Raw genomic sequence first — 18,639 nt, 5'->3', positions numbered from 1 at the left:
TAGTCTGAGGGTAGGCTAGAGTGAGAAGGGGCAGAAGTAAGAAATGCATGTGATACTGTAGGTTTGGAGAAAGGGAGTTGGTAGAGGGAGAACCCTGGTACGACTGGACTGTGAATGGTCATTCAAGTGACTTGGCAGCACATGTGTGACACGCACTGTTATGAACAGTAGTGCAGTGGAAGAATTCTGGTCAGACATTTGAAGGAAATGGTGCAAGAGAAGAGCTGGTGAGGACCTGGTTATCTTTTGCTCAATGCAGTTTGAAGGGAACAGTATTATCATTTACTGGTGAGAATCACTGTGGCAGGATAGATCCAGGGTGGTAAAATTGGAACTGGCATTATAAATGGTGTGTTGCCATTAGAGCAGCAGGCTTTTTGGGTCTCCCTGGAAAAGCAATAGCATTCCACTACTAATATAAAATCTCTTCCAGCAAACAGTTGGACTAGAACTCTGCTGAACTCTAAGATGGTGTCTTTGAATCAGCTTGAGGTGGATTATGAAGATGACACAATCCCTTTTCACTTTAATGGGAAAGAATATTTAAAATCAGTCTGGAAAAAGTGTTGCTACATAGCATGGTTAAGAACTTCAGTGGACAAATCCTATATAGGAACAGCCAGACTGATTCATCCATCTAGCCCAGTATCCTGTCTGCCAACAGTGGCCAATTCTAGGTGCCCCAGAGGGAGTGAACAGAACAGGGAATCAAGTGACTCCTCCCCGTCACCCATTCCCAGCCTCTGACAGAGGGTTGAGGATACCATTCCAACCCATCTTGGCTAATAGACATTAATGGACCTACCCTCTATAAAATTATCTAGCTCTTTGTTGAACCCTGTTAGTCCTAGTCTTTACAACATCCTCTGGCAAGGAGTTCCACAGGTTGACTGTGCATTGTATGAAGAAATACTTCATTTTGTTTGTTTTTAAACCTACCTGTTAATTTCATTTGGTGACCTCCTAGTTCTTATGTTATGGGAATAAATAAATAATTTTTCCTTATTTACTTCATATTAGTCATGATTTTATAGACCTCTATCACATCTCTCCTTATTTGTCTCTATTCTAAGCTGAAAAGTCCCGGTCTTAATCTCTCCTCATATGGCAGCAGTTCCATACACCTAACCATTTTTGTTGTCCTTTCCTGACGTTTTTTTCAATGCCAATATATCTTTTTTGAGATGGTGACACATCTGCACACAATATTCAAGATGTTGGTGTACCATGGATTTGTATAGAGGCAATATGAGATTCTCTGTTCTCTCTTTTTTTAATGGTTCATTACATTGTTTGATTTTTTTACTGTATTTTGAGTGGTGTACCAGTTAACTTAGTCCTGATCATTTTATATGTATATTCATCATTTATCGTTCCTACAGTAACAGTAACTTGATCTCCTTGAGTTTATGTAGTAATTGGGTTTATTTGATATGTTGTTAAATTTATCCTTTGGCAGAAGTACAGCTGCTCTGGGAACTAATATTCACAATTTCCTGACCTTTGCGCTTTAAATTTTTAACTGCATTATTTCATTAATGGCTTTTTTTCTGCATGAATTTCCTTCTTTTATAAATGAGGGTGAGTGAAAAGGAAATAGAGAAAGGAAAAAAATTAAATCTAATTTCAGAATGTGATTAAACTGCATGTATTGCTGTTGTGTTTGAGACTACATTCAAACATATAGGGCTCGTCTACACTGGCCCCTTTTCCGAAAGGGGCATGTTAATTTCACAGGTCGTAATAGGGAAATCCGCGGGGGATTTAAATATCCCCCGCGGCATTTAAATAAAAATGTCCGCCGCTTTTTTCCGGCTTTTAGAAAAGCCGGAAAAGAGCGTCTACACTGGCCCCGATCCTCCGGAAAAAAAGCCCTTTTCCGGAGGATCTTATTCATAGTAGGAATACTTGGCATTATTTCATATACCTGAGAACATCAAAACACATGAAGTGAGTATTGAAATGGTCACAATTTAAAGAAAACTTCACGTATTTGTTTCAATGGATGTTTGAATCCAACAGTGGGCACCTGTCAGAATGGTTATCCAGAAGAATCTAGTCAGTTTTTTCAGGCTTAACAAAGCCTTATTGGATATGTCTACATTGTAAGATCTCTAGAAAGGTCTTTTGGCATTGGAAAAATTTCAGAAAAGGGCAACAAAAATTAAGGGTATGGAACAGTTTCCAATGAGGAGTGATTAATGAGATTGGGACTTTTCAGTTTGGGATAGAGACTAAGGGGTGATATGATAGATATAAAATCATGAGAGATATGGAGAAAGTGAATAAGGAAGAGTTATTTATTCCTTCCCATAACACAAGACTAGGGGTCACCAGTGTTCCCTATAGACTATGCACTTGTATGGCCACTCAAGATTCAGATGCCATCCAGCTGATTAGCATAATGCACACAACTATGTTTTTTTGTTTTGTTTGTTTCTGTTTGTGGTGCACATTCACATGTGTCTTGGTGCACAGAATACATTTTTATGTGTATGGATTGAAAAAATCTGAATAGGTACGGAAAAGATTACAGGAAACATTGGGGGTCACCAAATGAAATTAATAGGTAGCAAGTTTAAAACAAACAAAGGAAGGTTTTTTTTATTTTATTTTATTTTTTAAACTACACAACCATAGTCAACCTGTGGAACTCCTTGCAGAGGACATTGTGAGGGCCAAGATTTTAACGGGAGTCAAAAAAGAGCTATTTAAATTCATGGAGGACAGGTCCATCAATGGCTATTGGCCAGGATGGGCAGGAATGGTGTCCTTATCCTCTGTCAGAAGCTGGGAATGGGCAACAGGGGATGATGGATCACTTGATGATTCCCTGCTCTGTTCATTCCCTCTGGGGCACCTGTCCTGGCTACTGTTGCAAGACGGGACACTGGGCTGGATGGACCTTTGCTCTGACCCACTCTGTCCATTCTTAAGTTAAGTGCACACCTGGGGCTGGCCAGTGTCAGTTGGTGTCTCCTTACCCCCCTTGTGGGGACCTAGAGCCAGGGCTCCTGCCCATGCCTAAACCTCTTCACTGCAGCTCAATAGCTCCCTAGCCCCAATCAGCTGACACAGGCCAGCTGCATGTGTTTCACTGCAGTGGAGGCCATACTGATGCTTCCCTGCCTGGTGACTGGGCCACTTTTGACATTCATAAACAGAGAAAGCAAATGTAAAAGGACACTATCGTATTAAAAGTATTTTTTCTAAACTCTTAACTGCTACTAAGATTGTTTGAGTATCCCAAATTTTGATCTGAAACTTATTTTTCACATTTTATGCGGTTTACTTTTTTTTACCTTTCACTCAGTTTGGACCATGAATGGGGAACAGTTTCACTTTCTGGTTCTGTACTAATGGTGCTGAAGGACTTGGGTTGCAAACATGGCCAGGAATATCTTAAGTCCAAACAGCTATTTCATTTACTCTTAAGTCATGTCAGCATTTCTATTAGCTTTCCATTTTCTCCTAAATAAAACCTAGTGTTGGGCCTAAACTTCCTGGCACTGTTCTTTGTCCTTCTTTAAAATTGGGGAGGGATGGGGGCTATATTGAGTTAACAGAACAAGGAAGCACCTGAACTATTTCTCCTTCCATCCCATCAGTACTCCAGTTCTCAAAGTGTCACACTGTTTTGCCAGTTTGTTCAAAACCTTTTCACCTGTGTGCTGAGAGCAAATAAAAACTTCCATCTTAAAGGGAAAACTTCCAGATTGTTTGAAATTGAAAATGATGGCATAGAATGAAAGAGCTTTCTCAGCTATCACTAATGCCAGTACAGATGGGTTCAAAACCGTTATTGAGGGGGCCAGAGCAGCAGACAGCTGCACACTCTCTAATGTGAGGGCTGACAAAAAAATCTGTTTCAGTAATATGCCAGGCCTGACTTAAATCAAGAAATGCTCAGAAATGCGGTTCTGAAGCTTCTGGTTAGTTGGGTTGGTAGTAACAGGGCAGCAGGGAAGAGAACTAGTTTGTATCTGGTGTGATGGCTTATGGTATTAACAATTCATCTCAGGAAAGATCAGGTCAGGTACTTAAGTCACAAGTAAACTGACATACATCGCTTCTTGCTACTCTCTGCCTGGATATGCAGCATAAAACACCGAACAGATTAGTTCAGGCTGATATGACTGACAAGCTTCTCAGTCAGACTGGCATAGGGTGGCCAAGGAGTTAGGGTTAGGCCTGAAGTGAATTCAGTTCTTAAAAACTGAATGAATTCTGCCCATACTATGCCTCATTCAAGTTGGTGTTCCCTCCTTCCACAAGTATTCAATTCATTTATCAAGCTTCACCAAAGAAAGAGCCTGTAAAAGTTTAGGCAAAATAATATTTTGAGTCACAACTACTGTTGCAATAGGAGGGAATTATTCAAAAGTTAGGAAATGCCAAAACTTAGGAGCCTAAAGTAATGCTGTCCCCTTTTGCATATGCATTGTGGTACTGATCACATACAGTATTCTTTACAAGACTGCTGCCTTGTTCAGTGCTAATATGGACAGTATGTGAAGCTCATCTTTTTTGCCACTTTCTCATTTACTACAGAAGTTAAAGGTTGTCTAGAGAAAGAAGCAAGGAACTTCTGAGAAGATAGTGCTGTGGTTAAGGCTCTGAACTAGCACTTACAACAACTAGTTCTAGCCTTGGTTCTTCCAAAGACTTGCTCTGTGATGTTGGATGTCATCTTGCCAAAAATGTTCAGGAGTGTGAACTACTTGTGTATTCTTTATTTTCTGGGTGTCAGTCTGAGATTCCTGCAGCCCAACATCCAGAAGTACTCGGGACTTATAACTCCCATTGAGTTCAGCTGGAGCTGCAGGTCCCTCAGAAAATTCAGGCACTTCCTGTGTTAAGCTGGGCATCTACATTTAATGAGAATTTAAAAAAACCCACAACTTGGTTTGTCCCCACTGAATAAAATGGAGATGCTGCTTCAGGGGCATTATGAAGCTTCGTTCACAAATATTTGCATGGCGCACTGACATTGTGTTGGTCAGGGCCAAAGAAAAGACCTTTCACAGTGCTAAAAGCAGAAGGTTTTGTCAAAAGATGGGAAAGCTCCCATTTCTAACTCTATAAGCTTGGAGGTATTTGATTTGAAACCTGCCATTGTTTCTGGACTGAATATTGTCTATTTGGGCATGAAAAAAGTGTGATTTTTGGAGGAAAGAATTAAACATTATTGAGGTAGTCTGAATTGAAACTCCCTCACATAAATATAAAGACCACTTGTATGAGGTTTCAATCTATAACTTACTGTTTACAGTATTTCTCACTGAGATCTGGGTTTTCTCCAGATCTGCTCAGAGTTTTAGAACAGTTAAGTCAGTGGTGGACAACCTGTGGTCTGCAGGGTAAGCTGATTGCAGGCTGCAAGGAGTTTTACTGATATTGGCTGTTCTCAGGCTCTGCCCTTGGTAGCTCTTAGTGGCCACCTTCTCTGTTCCTGCAGACTGTCAACACTAGCAAAATGTCTCGCAACCTGCAGCCAGATTACCCTGAGGGGCTAATGGTTGCCCACCACTGGTCTAAGTCCTAGTAGAGGGGAACAATGTAGTAGGATAGGAAGAATGATCTTGTGAATAAGATGCTGGATTAGGATTTGAGATCTTGGTGCAATTACCAGCCCTGCCATAGACGTATTCTTTGTGCCTCCTTCCCTATCTGCATTGAGGACATTTCCTTCACAAGAGTGTTCTGGGATTAAATGTATTGATGTGAGGTGCTCAGGAACAATGATCTCTCTAATCTTTTCCATCCATGTGCAGAATACATTGTTTGTGCACCAAGATGTGAGAATGTGTATCACCAGAGACCCACAAACTTAGCTGTGGGTGCCCTGCTAATTAGCTGGGCGGCATTTGAATCTGAGTGGCTGCACAAGCACGCATTTTACGGGGAACACTGCACACTGGCTATGGTGATGAATGTGTATTTTATACATGGATATCCCCACGTATGTGTGTGTGAGCAGATGCAATACACCTGTGTTTACTATAATTCTAAATGCCTGTATGTTAAATATGGAAACCTAGTGGTCAGACCAGTGTATTTTCTATAATAATATTCAGATTTGTGTATTAGACATTTCTTGAACCTCTTGTGTCCTTTTTGTCCCTTTAAAAATAGTATTGGGTTGACAAAATTGCTTTCTTTAGTGGAGATCTTGTGAATCAGATTTAAGTGTCAAATTTTAGAGCCTTGCTCTAACTCAGTGGAAATCATTATTTTTATAATGGAAATACTGACAGGCCTTGAAGGCTCAATATGGAATGGACTATGGCCGTTACAAGATCTTCAGTTATTTTTCCCTCTGATAAATAATTGAGCTTTGCTATCCAAGGCGTCTGATTACCAGGATCAGGGAAGATGCAGAGGGTAAAGAGTCCAGTTACCACATGTAGGAGTGATAAGGTCTGCATTGGCTTAAAATGTAGCATTCGTTCAGTTGCAGAACTGGACAAAAGCTTATCTGCAAGGTGAAGAATGATTGATAAAAATGCAGTCAGCTGATCAAACTTACTCCATTTTCTTATCCAATTGGATGAAATCCAACAGCGAACAGTACAGCACATAATTAGTAGTGTTCTGGGTTTCACCACATTTGAGAATTTCCAGGTTTTGAGTGGGGTGAGGCAAGGTTATTTTTGACAGACTCTATACTCTGACTGGGAAAATGGGGTCTCTCCCTTCAGAGAAACTGGCAATTGCCTCTGAGCACTCTCCAGAATTGTCCCCTGGTTGCTGATACTGGGTGGAGGTGGCTGCAAGTGTAACTTTTCTTTCTCATTAATATGCTGTATCTCTTTCTTTTCATGTGTTCGTTTCTTGGAGCAGTTATTACAGTAAGTATTGCTTTAATTAGTAATCTGTTTTGCTTGGAAGTGTGTGTAAATCTCTGTCTGGAGCAAAGTGCTACCTATATGTGTAGGGAAGCCTCTGACCTGAGCTAGTGGAGTTCCTGCTTTCTCAGTTGGCCAGTTACAGAATGAGGAACTCGATCCCAACATCTCCTCTCAAACCAATATCTTAAGTGACACAGATGACTCTTTATTTACTGCAGTCTCATTTGATTTTGCATGTTTCAGAACAAGTCATTATGGCAGATAGGTGGAACAAATATAGAGCTAGTTGATCCAGTTCTGCTGCCTTTGGCCAGCATAATTCCATGAATAACTTGCCCTGTATCAAGTGTTCCACTAGTCTTTACTTGCCCTACACTGCCAAGGATTTGTAGTTACTCCTTCTTTCCAACCAGCTCCATCACTGCTTGAAACTGGCATCTCTTACTCATTAGGGAGGAGAAATTCAAGTAGCTTTGGCAAACCTCTGAATGCCAGATTGTCTGGTTTCAGTACTTGCCTGCAGACTAAAGTGCATGTTTCCAAGGACAGTTTGAACACAATTCTGGATCTATATTCTGTCTTTGAAAAGCCAACTCCTGCCCTGTTTCTTCCACATCTGTCAACTCCTCAAAGCTTGGTTTACTTCTGTTTAAACAGGCTTCACCCTTGGGTCTTCATTCCTTTCTTTAAAAATATCAAACACCCTGTAAATGAAATAGGTAACAAGCTCCAATATTTTGGGTGTCAAACTTAAGTGTCTTCTATGGACAACTTCTGCTTTAACCTAATCTTCTATCTGGCAGCCTGTGATGGGTGCTTTTAGAAGTGTATATGCAAATAGAAATCCTACTGTCACTGCATCCAAATCCTGGTCTGGGAGTAGCCATATTATAACTTTGATGCTAAACGGAAATCAGCAACAAGATCATGTTAGTCTCTTGGATCCTAACAGGTAACCAAAATTTTTCTTTATGGCAGAATGAATACATGAAAGATGATTTTCTGATCAAAATTGAAACCTGGCACAAACCAGACCTTGGAATGCAGGAGAATGTAAGTACTTTCTGTGCAAAACTTTGTGGCATTAAAATAGATAGGTCTGTCATTTGTCCTGTTTTTCATTCAGTCTTGTTATTCTCTTCACTTTCTTGGGATTAACATAGCTCATGTCAGGCTAACAAGGAAACTATGCCCCCTATGATTAGACACCCTTCTGCCTGCTCTGGGTGGGAATGGATGTTTTAAAAAAAAAAAAAACTATGCTCCTGTAGCTCTTGTGCAGAAATTGGTGGTTTTTTTGCATCTTCACCTCTGAATCGCTCTTTGATTTTTTTTTTTTTCTTTTTCATCATTAACTGGATACCCTCAGCTGACCCCCTGGTAGCGGGGAGCTTAGTGCACTATCTTTGTTCTCCATTCTAACTGGGAATGGGGATGATGTGTAGATAGTTTGACTTACAAATCTGGCTCCCACTTCTTCTGTAGGTTCATAAACTAGAGCCAGACGTATGGAAGAATGTAGAAGCAGTTTATATAGACATTGCAGATCGGAACCAAGTGCTCTCCAAGGTATGCTGGTGGGTAAAGTATTACATATGATGGCACTAATATTACAAAAGGAAGATTGATACAAACTTCATTTCTGAAAATTATGGCTCTGCAGATAATCATACAAGGAGTGAAGAGGGAAGGAGAAAGTAGATGTGATTATGGTCACTGGAGGAGTTATAATGAAAGTACTTGATCAGTGCAAACTGCAAAGAATTCAGCAGATGATCCTCAAAATTATTCTATAATTAGATTTCACTAAACCAGTGACTACAGAGCTTCCATAATATCTTGCCGGTTACCAGGAAGCCAAAATACATTTCCTTTTAAACAGTCTAGCCTTTGGCTCCCACCCACACAGATAAGTTTAATATAGCAAGTGTTACTAAAAACCTTCTTTACCATTTTTTAAAGTTCTTCCAAGCCCAAAAGATTACATATATTACTACCAAGTCAAAGAATAGTTCAGCTCTTATCCAAATACATGCTTACAACCCATCCTTATTAGCTAATCCTAAGATTAATTTAAAAAGAAAAGGCCTACTGTGATTAAAAGATCATTTATTTTATTTATACACGTGCACACAGATGTGAATAGAGTTCTTAGGTCAGTTTCATAGCAGAGATATGCAGGACAATGTAGCATTTTAAAGACTAACAAGATGGTTTATTAGATGAGCTTTCGTGGGCCAGACCCACTTCCTCAGATCAAATAGTGGAAGAAAATAGTCATAACCATATATACCAAAGGATACAGTTAAAAAAATGAACACATATGAAAAGGACAAATCACATTTCAGAACAGGAGGGGGATGCGGGGGGGGGAGGGGGAGGAAGGAAGGTAAGTGTCTGTGAATTGACGATATTAGAGGCGGGGAGAGTGGGACATCTGTGAGCTAATGGTATTAGAGGTGATAATTGGGGAAGCTATCTTGGTTAGGTCCAATAATGGTATCAGCAGAATGAATATGTGGACAAAGCTGGCAACGGGGTTTGTTGCAAGGGAAGGTACCAGGGTTGGTATTAGTGTGGTATGTCCTGTGATTGTTGGTAAGAATCATCTTGAGGTTAGGTGGTTGTCTATAGGAGACTATGGGTCTGTCTCCCAGAGCCTCTTGGAGTATGGTATCCTGTTCCAGTATAGGCTGTAGTTTATTGATAATGTGTTGGACAGGTTTAAGTTGGGGGTTGTAGGTGATGACAAGTGGTGTTCTATTGTTGGTTTTCTTGGGTCTGTCTTGAAGTAGATGGTTTCTAGGTATTCTTACCAACAATCACAGGACATACCACACTAATACCAACCCTGGTACCTTCCCTTGCAACAAACCCCGTTGCCAGCTTTGTCCACATATTCATTCTGCTGATACCATTATTGGACCTAACCAAGTGAGTTATAAGATCAAGAACACATATTCCTGCGCATCCAGAAATATAATTTATGCTATCATGTGCCGAAAATGTCCGTCTGCTATGTACATTGGACAAACATCTCAGACACTTCGCCAAAGGATTAATGCCCACAAAACAGAGATCAGACAAGATCACAAAGAAAAACCAGTTTCTTGCCATTTTAACCAGAAAGGACACTCTCTCAATGACTTAACCACCTGCATTCTGCTACAAAGACCTTTTACATCTGCACTTGAAAGGGAATCCTTTGAACTGTCATTCATGTTAAAATTCGGCACTCTCCGGGAAGGAATGAACAAACACGCAAACTATCTTACCCATTACCAAGGTAGCTTCCCCAGTTATCACCTCTAATACTATTAGCTCATAGATGTCCCACTCTCCCCACCTCTAATATCATCAATTCACAGACACTTACCTTCCTTCCTCCCCCCCCCCCCCCCCCACATTCCCCTCCTGTTCTGAAATGTGATTTGTCCTTTTCATATGTGTTCATTTTTTTTAATTGTATCCTTTGGTATATATAGCTGTGTCTATTTTCTTCCACTATTTGATCTGAGGAAGTGGGTCTGGCCCACGAAAGCTCATCATCTAATAAACCATCTTGTTAGTCTTTAAAGTGCTACATTGTCCTGCATTTTGCTTCAGCTACCCCAGACTAACCACGGCTACATTTCTATCACTATAGCAGAGATAGTGAGACTGCTGATTTTGTAAGTTTTTCTATAATTAGTTCAATAGTCTATAACCTAAAAGGCTGTCTATTTGTGTAATTTGTTCAAATTCTTCCATGAGAATTGCAGTGCTAATCCAGAATAGACCTGGAGACCACAGTTTTGGGACTTAAAACTTTGTCAGGGAAAGCTTAAGCAGATCTGAGATAAGGATCAGGCTTGAAAGTTCCTTTGTACCTGAAATTCAGCTGATAAGCCTCGTGGCAGCAAATAATCACTGCAGGCATTCCTTGGATGAAGAATAGGTAATGTACTTACGTGCTTTGAAATAAATTTCTGTTTCCTAGGCACACACCAATAACTAGTTGAATTCATTAGTGTAACTCAATGGACTGTTCAGACAGTTCATAAGTAGCTTACTACAAACTTCAGAGAAATCAAGATAATGACCTTATTACACCACTAGGTCTAGCAACATGTTGCTATCCTTTTGATCTCTGAATCAGTAGACTCTAGTAATTAAATATCTTAGACAAGAACAGAAGCTTAGCATCTAAAAGGTAATTGTCATGTTGTTGAACTTCTAACAAAGTTGTAGCTAAACACAGACAAGTACAATTAGTACCTACTTGTAATTCTCTAACAATACAGGCAAGGGCTCTAGCCTGTTTAAAATGGCTTTACTAACAGTGTTCAAGGAAGAGCCAAGTTTACCATTCAGTGCTCTTCTCTTATGTCCATGTGAATTGTTTTTAGGTTATACAACCTGCTGGCTCAGCATGACAGGTGACTAAAGCCAACAGTGGAGAACAGTAGAGTCCTTTATGGACAACTTTGATGTAACTCTTAATTTTATATTCAGTACCCAACTACTATAAAGATGTCCATAGTAGAAATGCCTAGCTAGGTGTTCAACTGTATATAGCATTGTAGTTGGTCATAGCTGCTTAGCACTTTGCTTAGCAAGTACTGAGTTTGTCCTTGTCTCAAAGAGCTTGGATATTAAAGCAGCACAAAATAGTCAGTGGAGAAGAGGACAGATGAGACTGGAGGAAACTGACAAAATAAAATTATGAGGTTGTTTTTTTGGCTGGTGCTATATGCCCCACATTAACTTTTTTCAGGCTCTTCACCTTTTAAAGAGAATGAAGTTGTTTCTGTCGCAGTATAACCCATGTGGTTTGAAATTGACATGCTATTCTGATCCTGAGGGCTTTATGTTGTTGTTGTAATAACAAAATCAAATCCATCTCTGGTTCTTGCAGCAAATCTCCATGAGTTCTGCCTTGGTGACTTGTATTGTCACCAGAACCCTTCCATGGAATGATCGCTTGTATCTACATATCGGTGTTGTGTACTTACACATATTGTGGTGCCATACACCAAACAAAGTCATAGTTCCCATGTACCTTCTGGTGCAGTTCCCAGAAGTGACTTATCGTGCTCATGGCATGAAATTCTACATACAAAGCATTCTTGGAACAGGTGTTTGAGGCACCTTTATCTGAGTGTTTGGAAATATGAGCGATCTTGAGCAAGAGAAAAGGACTGCATAAGCCTGAGAGTAGCTGTGCGGAGGAGATGGGGACTGGACTTAAAACACATTGATCCATGGATTTCTTTTTTCCAAAAAAGTGGTGGCATAGGAAGGGGTCCAAACTAGCTCAGATAGTACTGAAGCTGGTGATTTGTTTCATAGCTGTGATGCCAGAGTAATATTTTATGGTTGTGCACGTGAAGTCACATTTTTCAAAATGTTTCCCAAGTTTATGCACTTTAAACAATTTCTGTTAATTTCCTTTCTCTCACTTGCCTTCTAATGGTGTACAGTATGTATAGTGTGGTATGTCAAATAAGTCCAGAGAGACAAGAATCCAAGTCTTTAAACTAACTCCTGACCCTCACTTTAAACTAACTCCAATATCTGAATCCAAAAATAAAGCTTCACTCCAGTATCAAGCCCAAAGTTTTACTTAATATACTGATTGAATCTTGTGTCCTTGAAGGTCCCTACCCTTTTTGTGAGCTGTTTATTCAGCAAGCAATAGAAAACAAAATAACTGCTCTTTCTTCTATCAGTAAGACTGTAAATAAATTTTATTATCTTGTTTATATTTTAAATCATTTAAATTAACTTGTTTGTGTAATTTATATGTGCAGATATAACATTTGTATTTGTGTGATCATGTGTTTAATACCCTATTGTAAGAAGAATGAGTCACTTTTGTAACCTAAGGTGTGGTTCTGCATAAAAAGTATCTGTAAGGATGGCATGGTGGGTTCTTCATTAGTGACTTTCAAGTCAAACTTGCTTAATTGGAATAAAAAGAAGTGTTTTTTAAATTAACCTGGCATTAGAATGCACCTGAAGTTTAATTCTGGTTTGTGTATTATTTCTAGTAATAAGATGACTGCTAAACTCAGATTTAAGTAATGCTTATTTAGTTTCATATCTCTTTTTGGGTTACATTGGTGTAAATCAGGGCACAGTCTGGATCTCTGAATGGAACTTGACTAGTCTGTTGCTCAAGAACAATTTGGTTTGCTCTCCCGGGCCATATTGACTCTGCAGTGATGCCAGGAGTAAAGGTTTCTTTGGTGACCAAGGCCCATAGCTATTATTTGCACTACGCCCAAAGAGCAAGTCTGAATAAAAAGGTGCCACATCTTACTCTTCTGCCCCTAAATCCAATGAAAATCTGAATTTCCCTACTTTTTTTGCAGTTAGTCTCATTGTGAGTATTGCCAACCTCAAGTGTTCAAAATCATTAATTGCCCTTCCAAATCATTGGATTAAAAAAAGTGGGATTAGTTTCTAAATTAATTTCTGGGGTGACTAATAAGGAACTTGAATCCCAAAGCAATTGTTTTGGAAGAGTCACCTCAAAAATAAGGATTTAACGTGTTTTCATCTTCTCTCTGATGCAGGGAAGTAGCAGAGTGCATTCTGACATGAGTGGTGCTGTTTGTATAACACTGCCTGATATAAATGTTTAGAGATACACAAGCTATCTCTGCCTCAGAGTGCAATTCTCATTATTTCTTACAACAGTTGTGAGTTCTAGTCACCTCCTAGTGATGTGAACCTTGTCTTGAGGTTTACAGCTTTACAAACTAGTATCAGAAACAATGTACCAGTGGATTTGGTGGGGTAACAAAGGTAATATCAATATTATCATACTCTTATTCAGCTAGGGCTAATGTACAGCATGGGGAAGTGATTTTTTATTTATTTACTTTTATTTTTCCTTGGCCACTTTCTTAAAGGCTCATGAAAAAGGGGGTCTTGAGAAGGACATGGAGGAGAGGTTAGTGCCTAGAATCATTCTGATAGCTGGTTCTTATGACTAAATATGTTTATATTTCCCACAGGATTACAAGCAGGAAGAAGACCCAGCAAAATTTAAATCTGTCAAGACTGGACGTGGTCCTCTAGGCCCCAACTGGAAGGTGTGGGTTACAGATCTCAGCACATCATGGTTGTTTTTGTGACTTAAGTGTGATTGTCAGGGTGTGTGGAGGATGGATGCTAATTTGTGTAATAAAGGGAGGAGGTGTTCTCATCTGTTTCAGTGAAGGGGCTTGTGTGTGTCCTGAATGGGTGGGCTACTAGTCCTGTGGGTTCTGTCCCTGAAAAAGCTTCCTGCAGTTTCTGATCTCAGTGAGTCATGTGACTATCCTTCTCTCTTTGCAGAAAGAGCTGGGGAAACAAACAGATTGTCCACACATGTGTGCTTACAAACTGGTAACAGTCAAGTTCAAGTGGTGGGGTCTGCAAAATAAAGTTGAGAACTTTATACAGAAGGTAAGTGAATCTGGTCAGTACTGGGTTTGTGCAAGGGCATAGTGCCAATAGAGAAAGACCATGGCTCTGCTTCTGCATCCCAAGGCCCTATCACTCTTGGCCTTTTCTCTGAGATCCCACTCACCGCTCAGTCCTCTGCCCCTTCTCATCCCTTTTTCCCCCTGCAGTGTGAGCAGTGTGGTGCCTTGGAGGGAGAAGGCTGAACAGGGGAGGGACTTCTGGGCAGAGCGCTGGAGGGGCCTAAGGCTGGAGCAGGGGCATAGGGTGGAGTCAATCTGTGTGCTGGGCCCACATAAGATTAATCCATTACCTGCTGCTAATGTAGGGTGGCAAGAAAAGTTGAGATTCATATCAATAGGTAACAAGTCTTGCAGAAATGTTTTTCCTATCTGTTCAGCACACTAGCGTCCCTGGTCCCTCTTCTCACCTGGAGAAGATGCCACTCACTTGAAATCATGGTAATTTATGAGTGATGTTAATTCAGCTACTAGACCTGATTTAGTCCCCCAATGGCTCTTGTGGTTTTAGTGACATTTTCCAAATTTGAGTCGTTCCTTCCTTGCCGTGTGACTTTCATACAGCAAACTAAATGAGAAGTTTACCAGATGTATCAGTGAATCTGACTGTATGCAAAGTCAAGTCAAATGTACAAAGCAAACCAACTGAAAAATAACTACTACTGTGTTTTAGTTGTGACACCAAATGTTACTGTAACAACGGTGAAGGGGAAGTATTTCAGATAATTGTGATTATTTTTTTTCAGTTAAGTGTGGCCCTTTAAGAGAATTCAACTGCCCACTTTTCTGAGTCAGTGAGTTAGGTGGTGTGACTAAGTTATTTAGGATGCCACAAATGACAGCCCTTTTAGACAGAACCCTTAAACACCTTCTAGGATCCTGGTTATAGGTCTGAAAACTAAACCAATTAAGCTCTTTTTCTAGGACCTGTCATTATTGGACTATCAATGCATTGATATATTTCTCTTTTTTTATTTCTAAGCCATCTCCTTGTTTTGCCTCATGCCCCTGTTCAGATGCTTGCCTGACTATAGGTGCCACATTGCTCATATCTATAAAAAATAGGAAGTGTTTAATACTTCCCAAAGAATCTTCTTTACATAATTCATCTTTAAATGAAAGTCAGGTAAAATGTGGTGTAATATTTAGGTTCTTGTTTAAAAAACAAAACAAAAAAACCCCACACCTTTTATAAAACCTTAGACATTTTCTTGATCGTAAGTTTTTAAAAATGTTTCTGGACTCTTCCCTTGCAGTGTTTGTAAGCTGCTCATTGCAACTATGCTGAGCATAAGCACCAAATTGTGAAAGTGATTAGAAACATAATACACATTTATAAGGCTTTGGTAGCATCAGTGTCTTAGTGTTTGGGATTCCTTTGCATAATTAGGTTCCATAAACAACTTTCCTCCAAAAAACATGTTTTTAGTATTGAGAATGACTTGCCTGTGGATTGCAACTGTTAATTACAAAACAAACCAGCCATGAACAAAGTGTGCCTTACATTGCGCTCTTCATCAGCATCTTGTCTTTCAGGTCATAAGCTCCTCAGGGCTGGGCTGTGTGAATGCCGGTGCAAGCGGCCAGCTCCTCTTGGATTGTACTAGATAATGAATAATAAATAACTCAGCCTCTTCTACAATAACCTCAGGTGCTTGTAATTGGCCACGGACAACTTATTTAAAAACCCACTCCTTTCCTTCAGTAGCGTGTTTAGTATGATTCTCCTGTCCTGCCCTGTTAGTCTATCTAGACTGCAGGCTTCTTTCGGAAGAAGCTTTTCCGGAAGAGATCTTCCGAGAAAACTTCTTCCGAAAGAGAGTGTCTACACAGCAAAAGTGCATCAAAAAAGTGATTTGCTTTTTCAACAGATAGCGTCCACACTGAATGATGCTTTCTCGCATGTAAGTTGTGATTACTATGGACAAAATGGCCATTAAGGCACCTGTGCTTTTTTCTTTCCTCTTCTTTCTAAATAACTCCATCTTCCCCGTCCCCACACACCGTATTCTGAAAGAGCTCTTTTGGAAAAAGTCGTTTTCCTCATAGAAAGAGGTTTACCAATGCCGGAAAACCCCCTCTGTTCTTTCTATTTTCTTTTGAAAGAATGTGATTGCAGTGTGGCTGTAATTCAAGTTTTTTCGGAAAAACTACCGTTTTTTTCTCACACTCTCATAAACTGCTAAGAAATAGGGCAGATATACCCTAACGCTGTTGATTATTCCCCCATGAGAATAATCCAGCCATAAAAGTAAACTTATGTCTTTCTGCACTGGCTAACGAGAAGTCATAAAATCAGTTTCCTGAGGTTTTCCAGTCCTTGCTTCATCCCAAGAACACTGGATTGTGATGAGTAATTCTTTTCTGCTAGTCTCATCAAATAAAAATTTCTGATCCCAAAGAACTAGCCACACACCTAGGTCAATACATAACTTGGATCTTACCCCAAAATCACACTTTCTAATTCTTTAGTATCTAAAGGTTTATTTATAAAAAGAAAGAAAGGCAAGAGTTAAAATTGGTTCAAGGAATCAAATACATTAAATTCTTGGTTCAGGCTTGTAGTAGTAATGTAATAAACTGCTGGCGTAAGTCAAGTCTCTGGTTGCTTCCAAATCATTGACAGGACCTCAGTCATTTTGGTAATATGCTCCCATTAGTATAAGTCCGTAGTCTGGAGGCTGGAGCAGGAAATAGGCAAAATTGGTGGTGCTTCCAGGGCTTTTATAGCTTCTGCCATGTAGAGAGAAATCCATTGTCCCAAACAAAGCCCTCAGTACAGCTAGTGGAAAATTACAGGTAAAGATGGAGTCACATGTCCATACACAGATTTGCTTAGTCACAGTAGAAACCATTAGTGACCCTCTAGTGTGAATGTTCACAGGAGAGTCCATTAGGTGCAGATGGGCATCTTCCATGTGATCTGAGTAGCTCCTTCATAATGTGCTGTCTAAATACCTCATGAGTCTTATCACAAGGGCCTGGCCAATCATTTGAGATCCAGGTACAGAGTTAATATTCATAACTTTTCATGGATACCCTCCACGCCACATTTTGTACAAGATTTGTTGCAAATATATAACAGTGGTTGCCACTGTAATCTATATGGTCACATTTTAATCAGATAACATCATAATATGATACAATTAAAGTAAATAATTGAGGCGTTCACCTCCTTATTTAAGGAATGGATGGCACTGTCCTAGCTTCATGAATGGAAATTCAGACACAGACACTGGATGGGGGACTTGGAAAAGATGCATTTCTTTGGGGATTCGAGACATTGGGTGATTACTTTTGTTTCCATTGACTTTGACAGGAGTTGTCAGTCTCCAGGTGCAGCAGCCATGCTGGAAGGTGGATGAGGGAGAGTCAGTGCTATTCTTCAGTGCTGCTTGCTTATCAAGAGCCCGAAGTGGGCATGGTACCTAACAAACACAAAAGAAATGCCCTGTCTTAAAGAGCTTACTATCTAAGTAGACACTGCAGAGAATAAGAATAGAACATTAAGGCAAAATGACTGAACTGATGCCTCTTGTACCAGGGATGGAAGTGATGTGATGGGCAAGCCTGAATTAGTCAATGTGTACTTGGTGGACATGGACACACTTCCTCCTGCCCCCCCCAAACATCAACACAGGGCCAGGAAGGAGGAGGGGTATGGCAAGTGGAGGGCTCTCTCTGGATGCTGTAGTGAGAGCTAATGGGTTAGATGGGGGAGCAGAACCAGCCCACAGACTGGCTCTTCTGCCGGGTGAGTGTGGGATGTTCTTGCTCTCGAATATCCTCCAGGGGAAGGATCTGACAATCCCTTTCACCAGGGCCTCCCTCCCCAAAGCCAGGACCCAACTCCTCTGGGACCTTCCACCTCCCCAAATTTCTTTAATCTAACACTGCTAATGGACTTTCAAATTGAACAATCGCAAAATCCATAACTGCATGTCAAATAGTTAGAGGTAGTTCCTTCTCTTTTAAGCCTATTACATACTCTCAAGAGACTGCTGAGCCAATTCCACTGACAACCTTATTGTATACCCCTAACTATAGGCGAAAACCCAATATGCTCCGTTTATGGACACTTAAAAAATCTGGAACTCTAAATCATAGCATCCCTGGTTTCTCTGACAAGGGAATTTCAATTGTAATGAACTGGAAATAGTTGGGTTTTTTTTCTCTCCCCCCCCCCCCCCCCCCCCCTGCGAGGCAAAGTGATCCCAGAGGGAAGTTAGATCTGTAACAATTCCCAGTGCACACGTTATTGACACTGTACATTGACCGACTGTACATATTGTGCTGCATGCTGAAATGTTGGGAGATTCTTTCTGGAGCTTTTT

General features: G+C 40.2%; 1 protein-coding gene across 1 annotated transcript in view; it reads left to right on the top strand.

The window, feature by feature from the left end:
• PITPNA (phosphatidylinositol transfer protein alpha) overlaps positions 1–18,639 on the top strand; it is a 51,352-nt gene that overhangs the window by 26,200 nt on the left and 6,513 nt on the right. Inside the window, exons 5-9 of the mRNA XM_075904502.2 lie at positions 6,844–6,851; positions 7,830–7,904; positions 8,337–8,420; positions 13,856–13,933; positions 14,178–14,288. Coding sequence (XP_075760617.2) covers positions 6,844–6,851; positions 7,830–7,904; positions 8,337–8,420; positions 13,856–13,933; positions 14,178–14,288 — 356 coding nt within the window. The remainder of the gene's footprint in view (positions 1–6,843; positions 6,852–7,829; positions 7,905–8,336; positions 8,421–13,855; positions 13,934–14,177; positions 14,289–18,639) is intronic.

Source organism: Pelodiscus sinensis, chromosome 21 (genome assembly GCF_052426305.1).
Source record: "Pelodiscus sinensis isolate ZL-2025 chromosome 21, ASM5242630v1, whole genome shotgun sequence".
NCBI classification, from domain to species: Eukaryota; Metazoa; Chordata; order Testudines; family Trionychidae; genus Pelodiscus; species Pelodiscus sinensis.
This window is presented reverse-complemented; position numbering and strand designations above follow the sequence as displayed.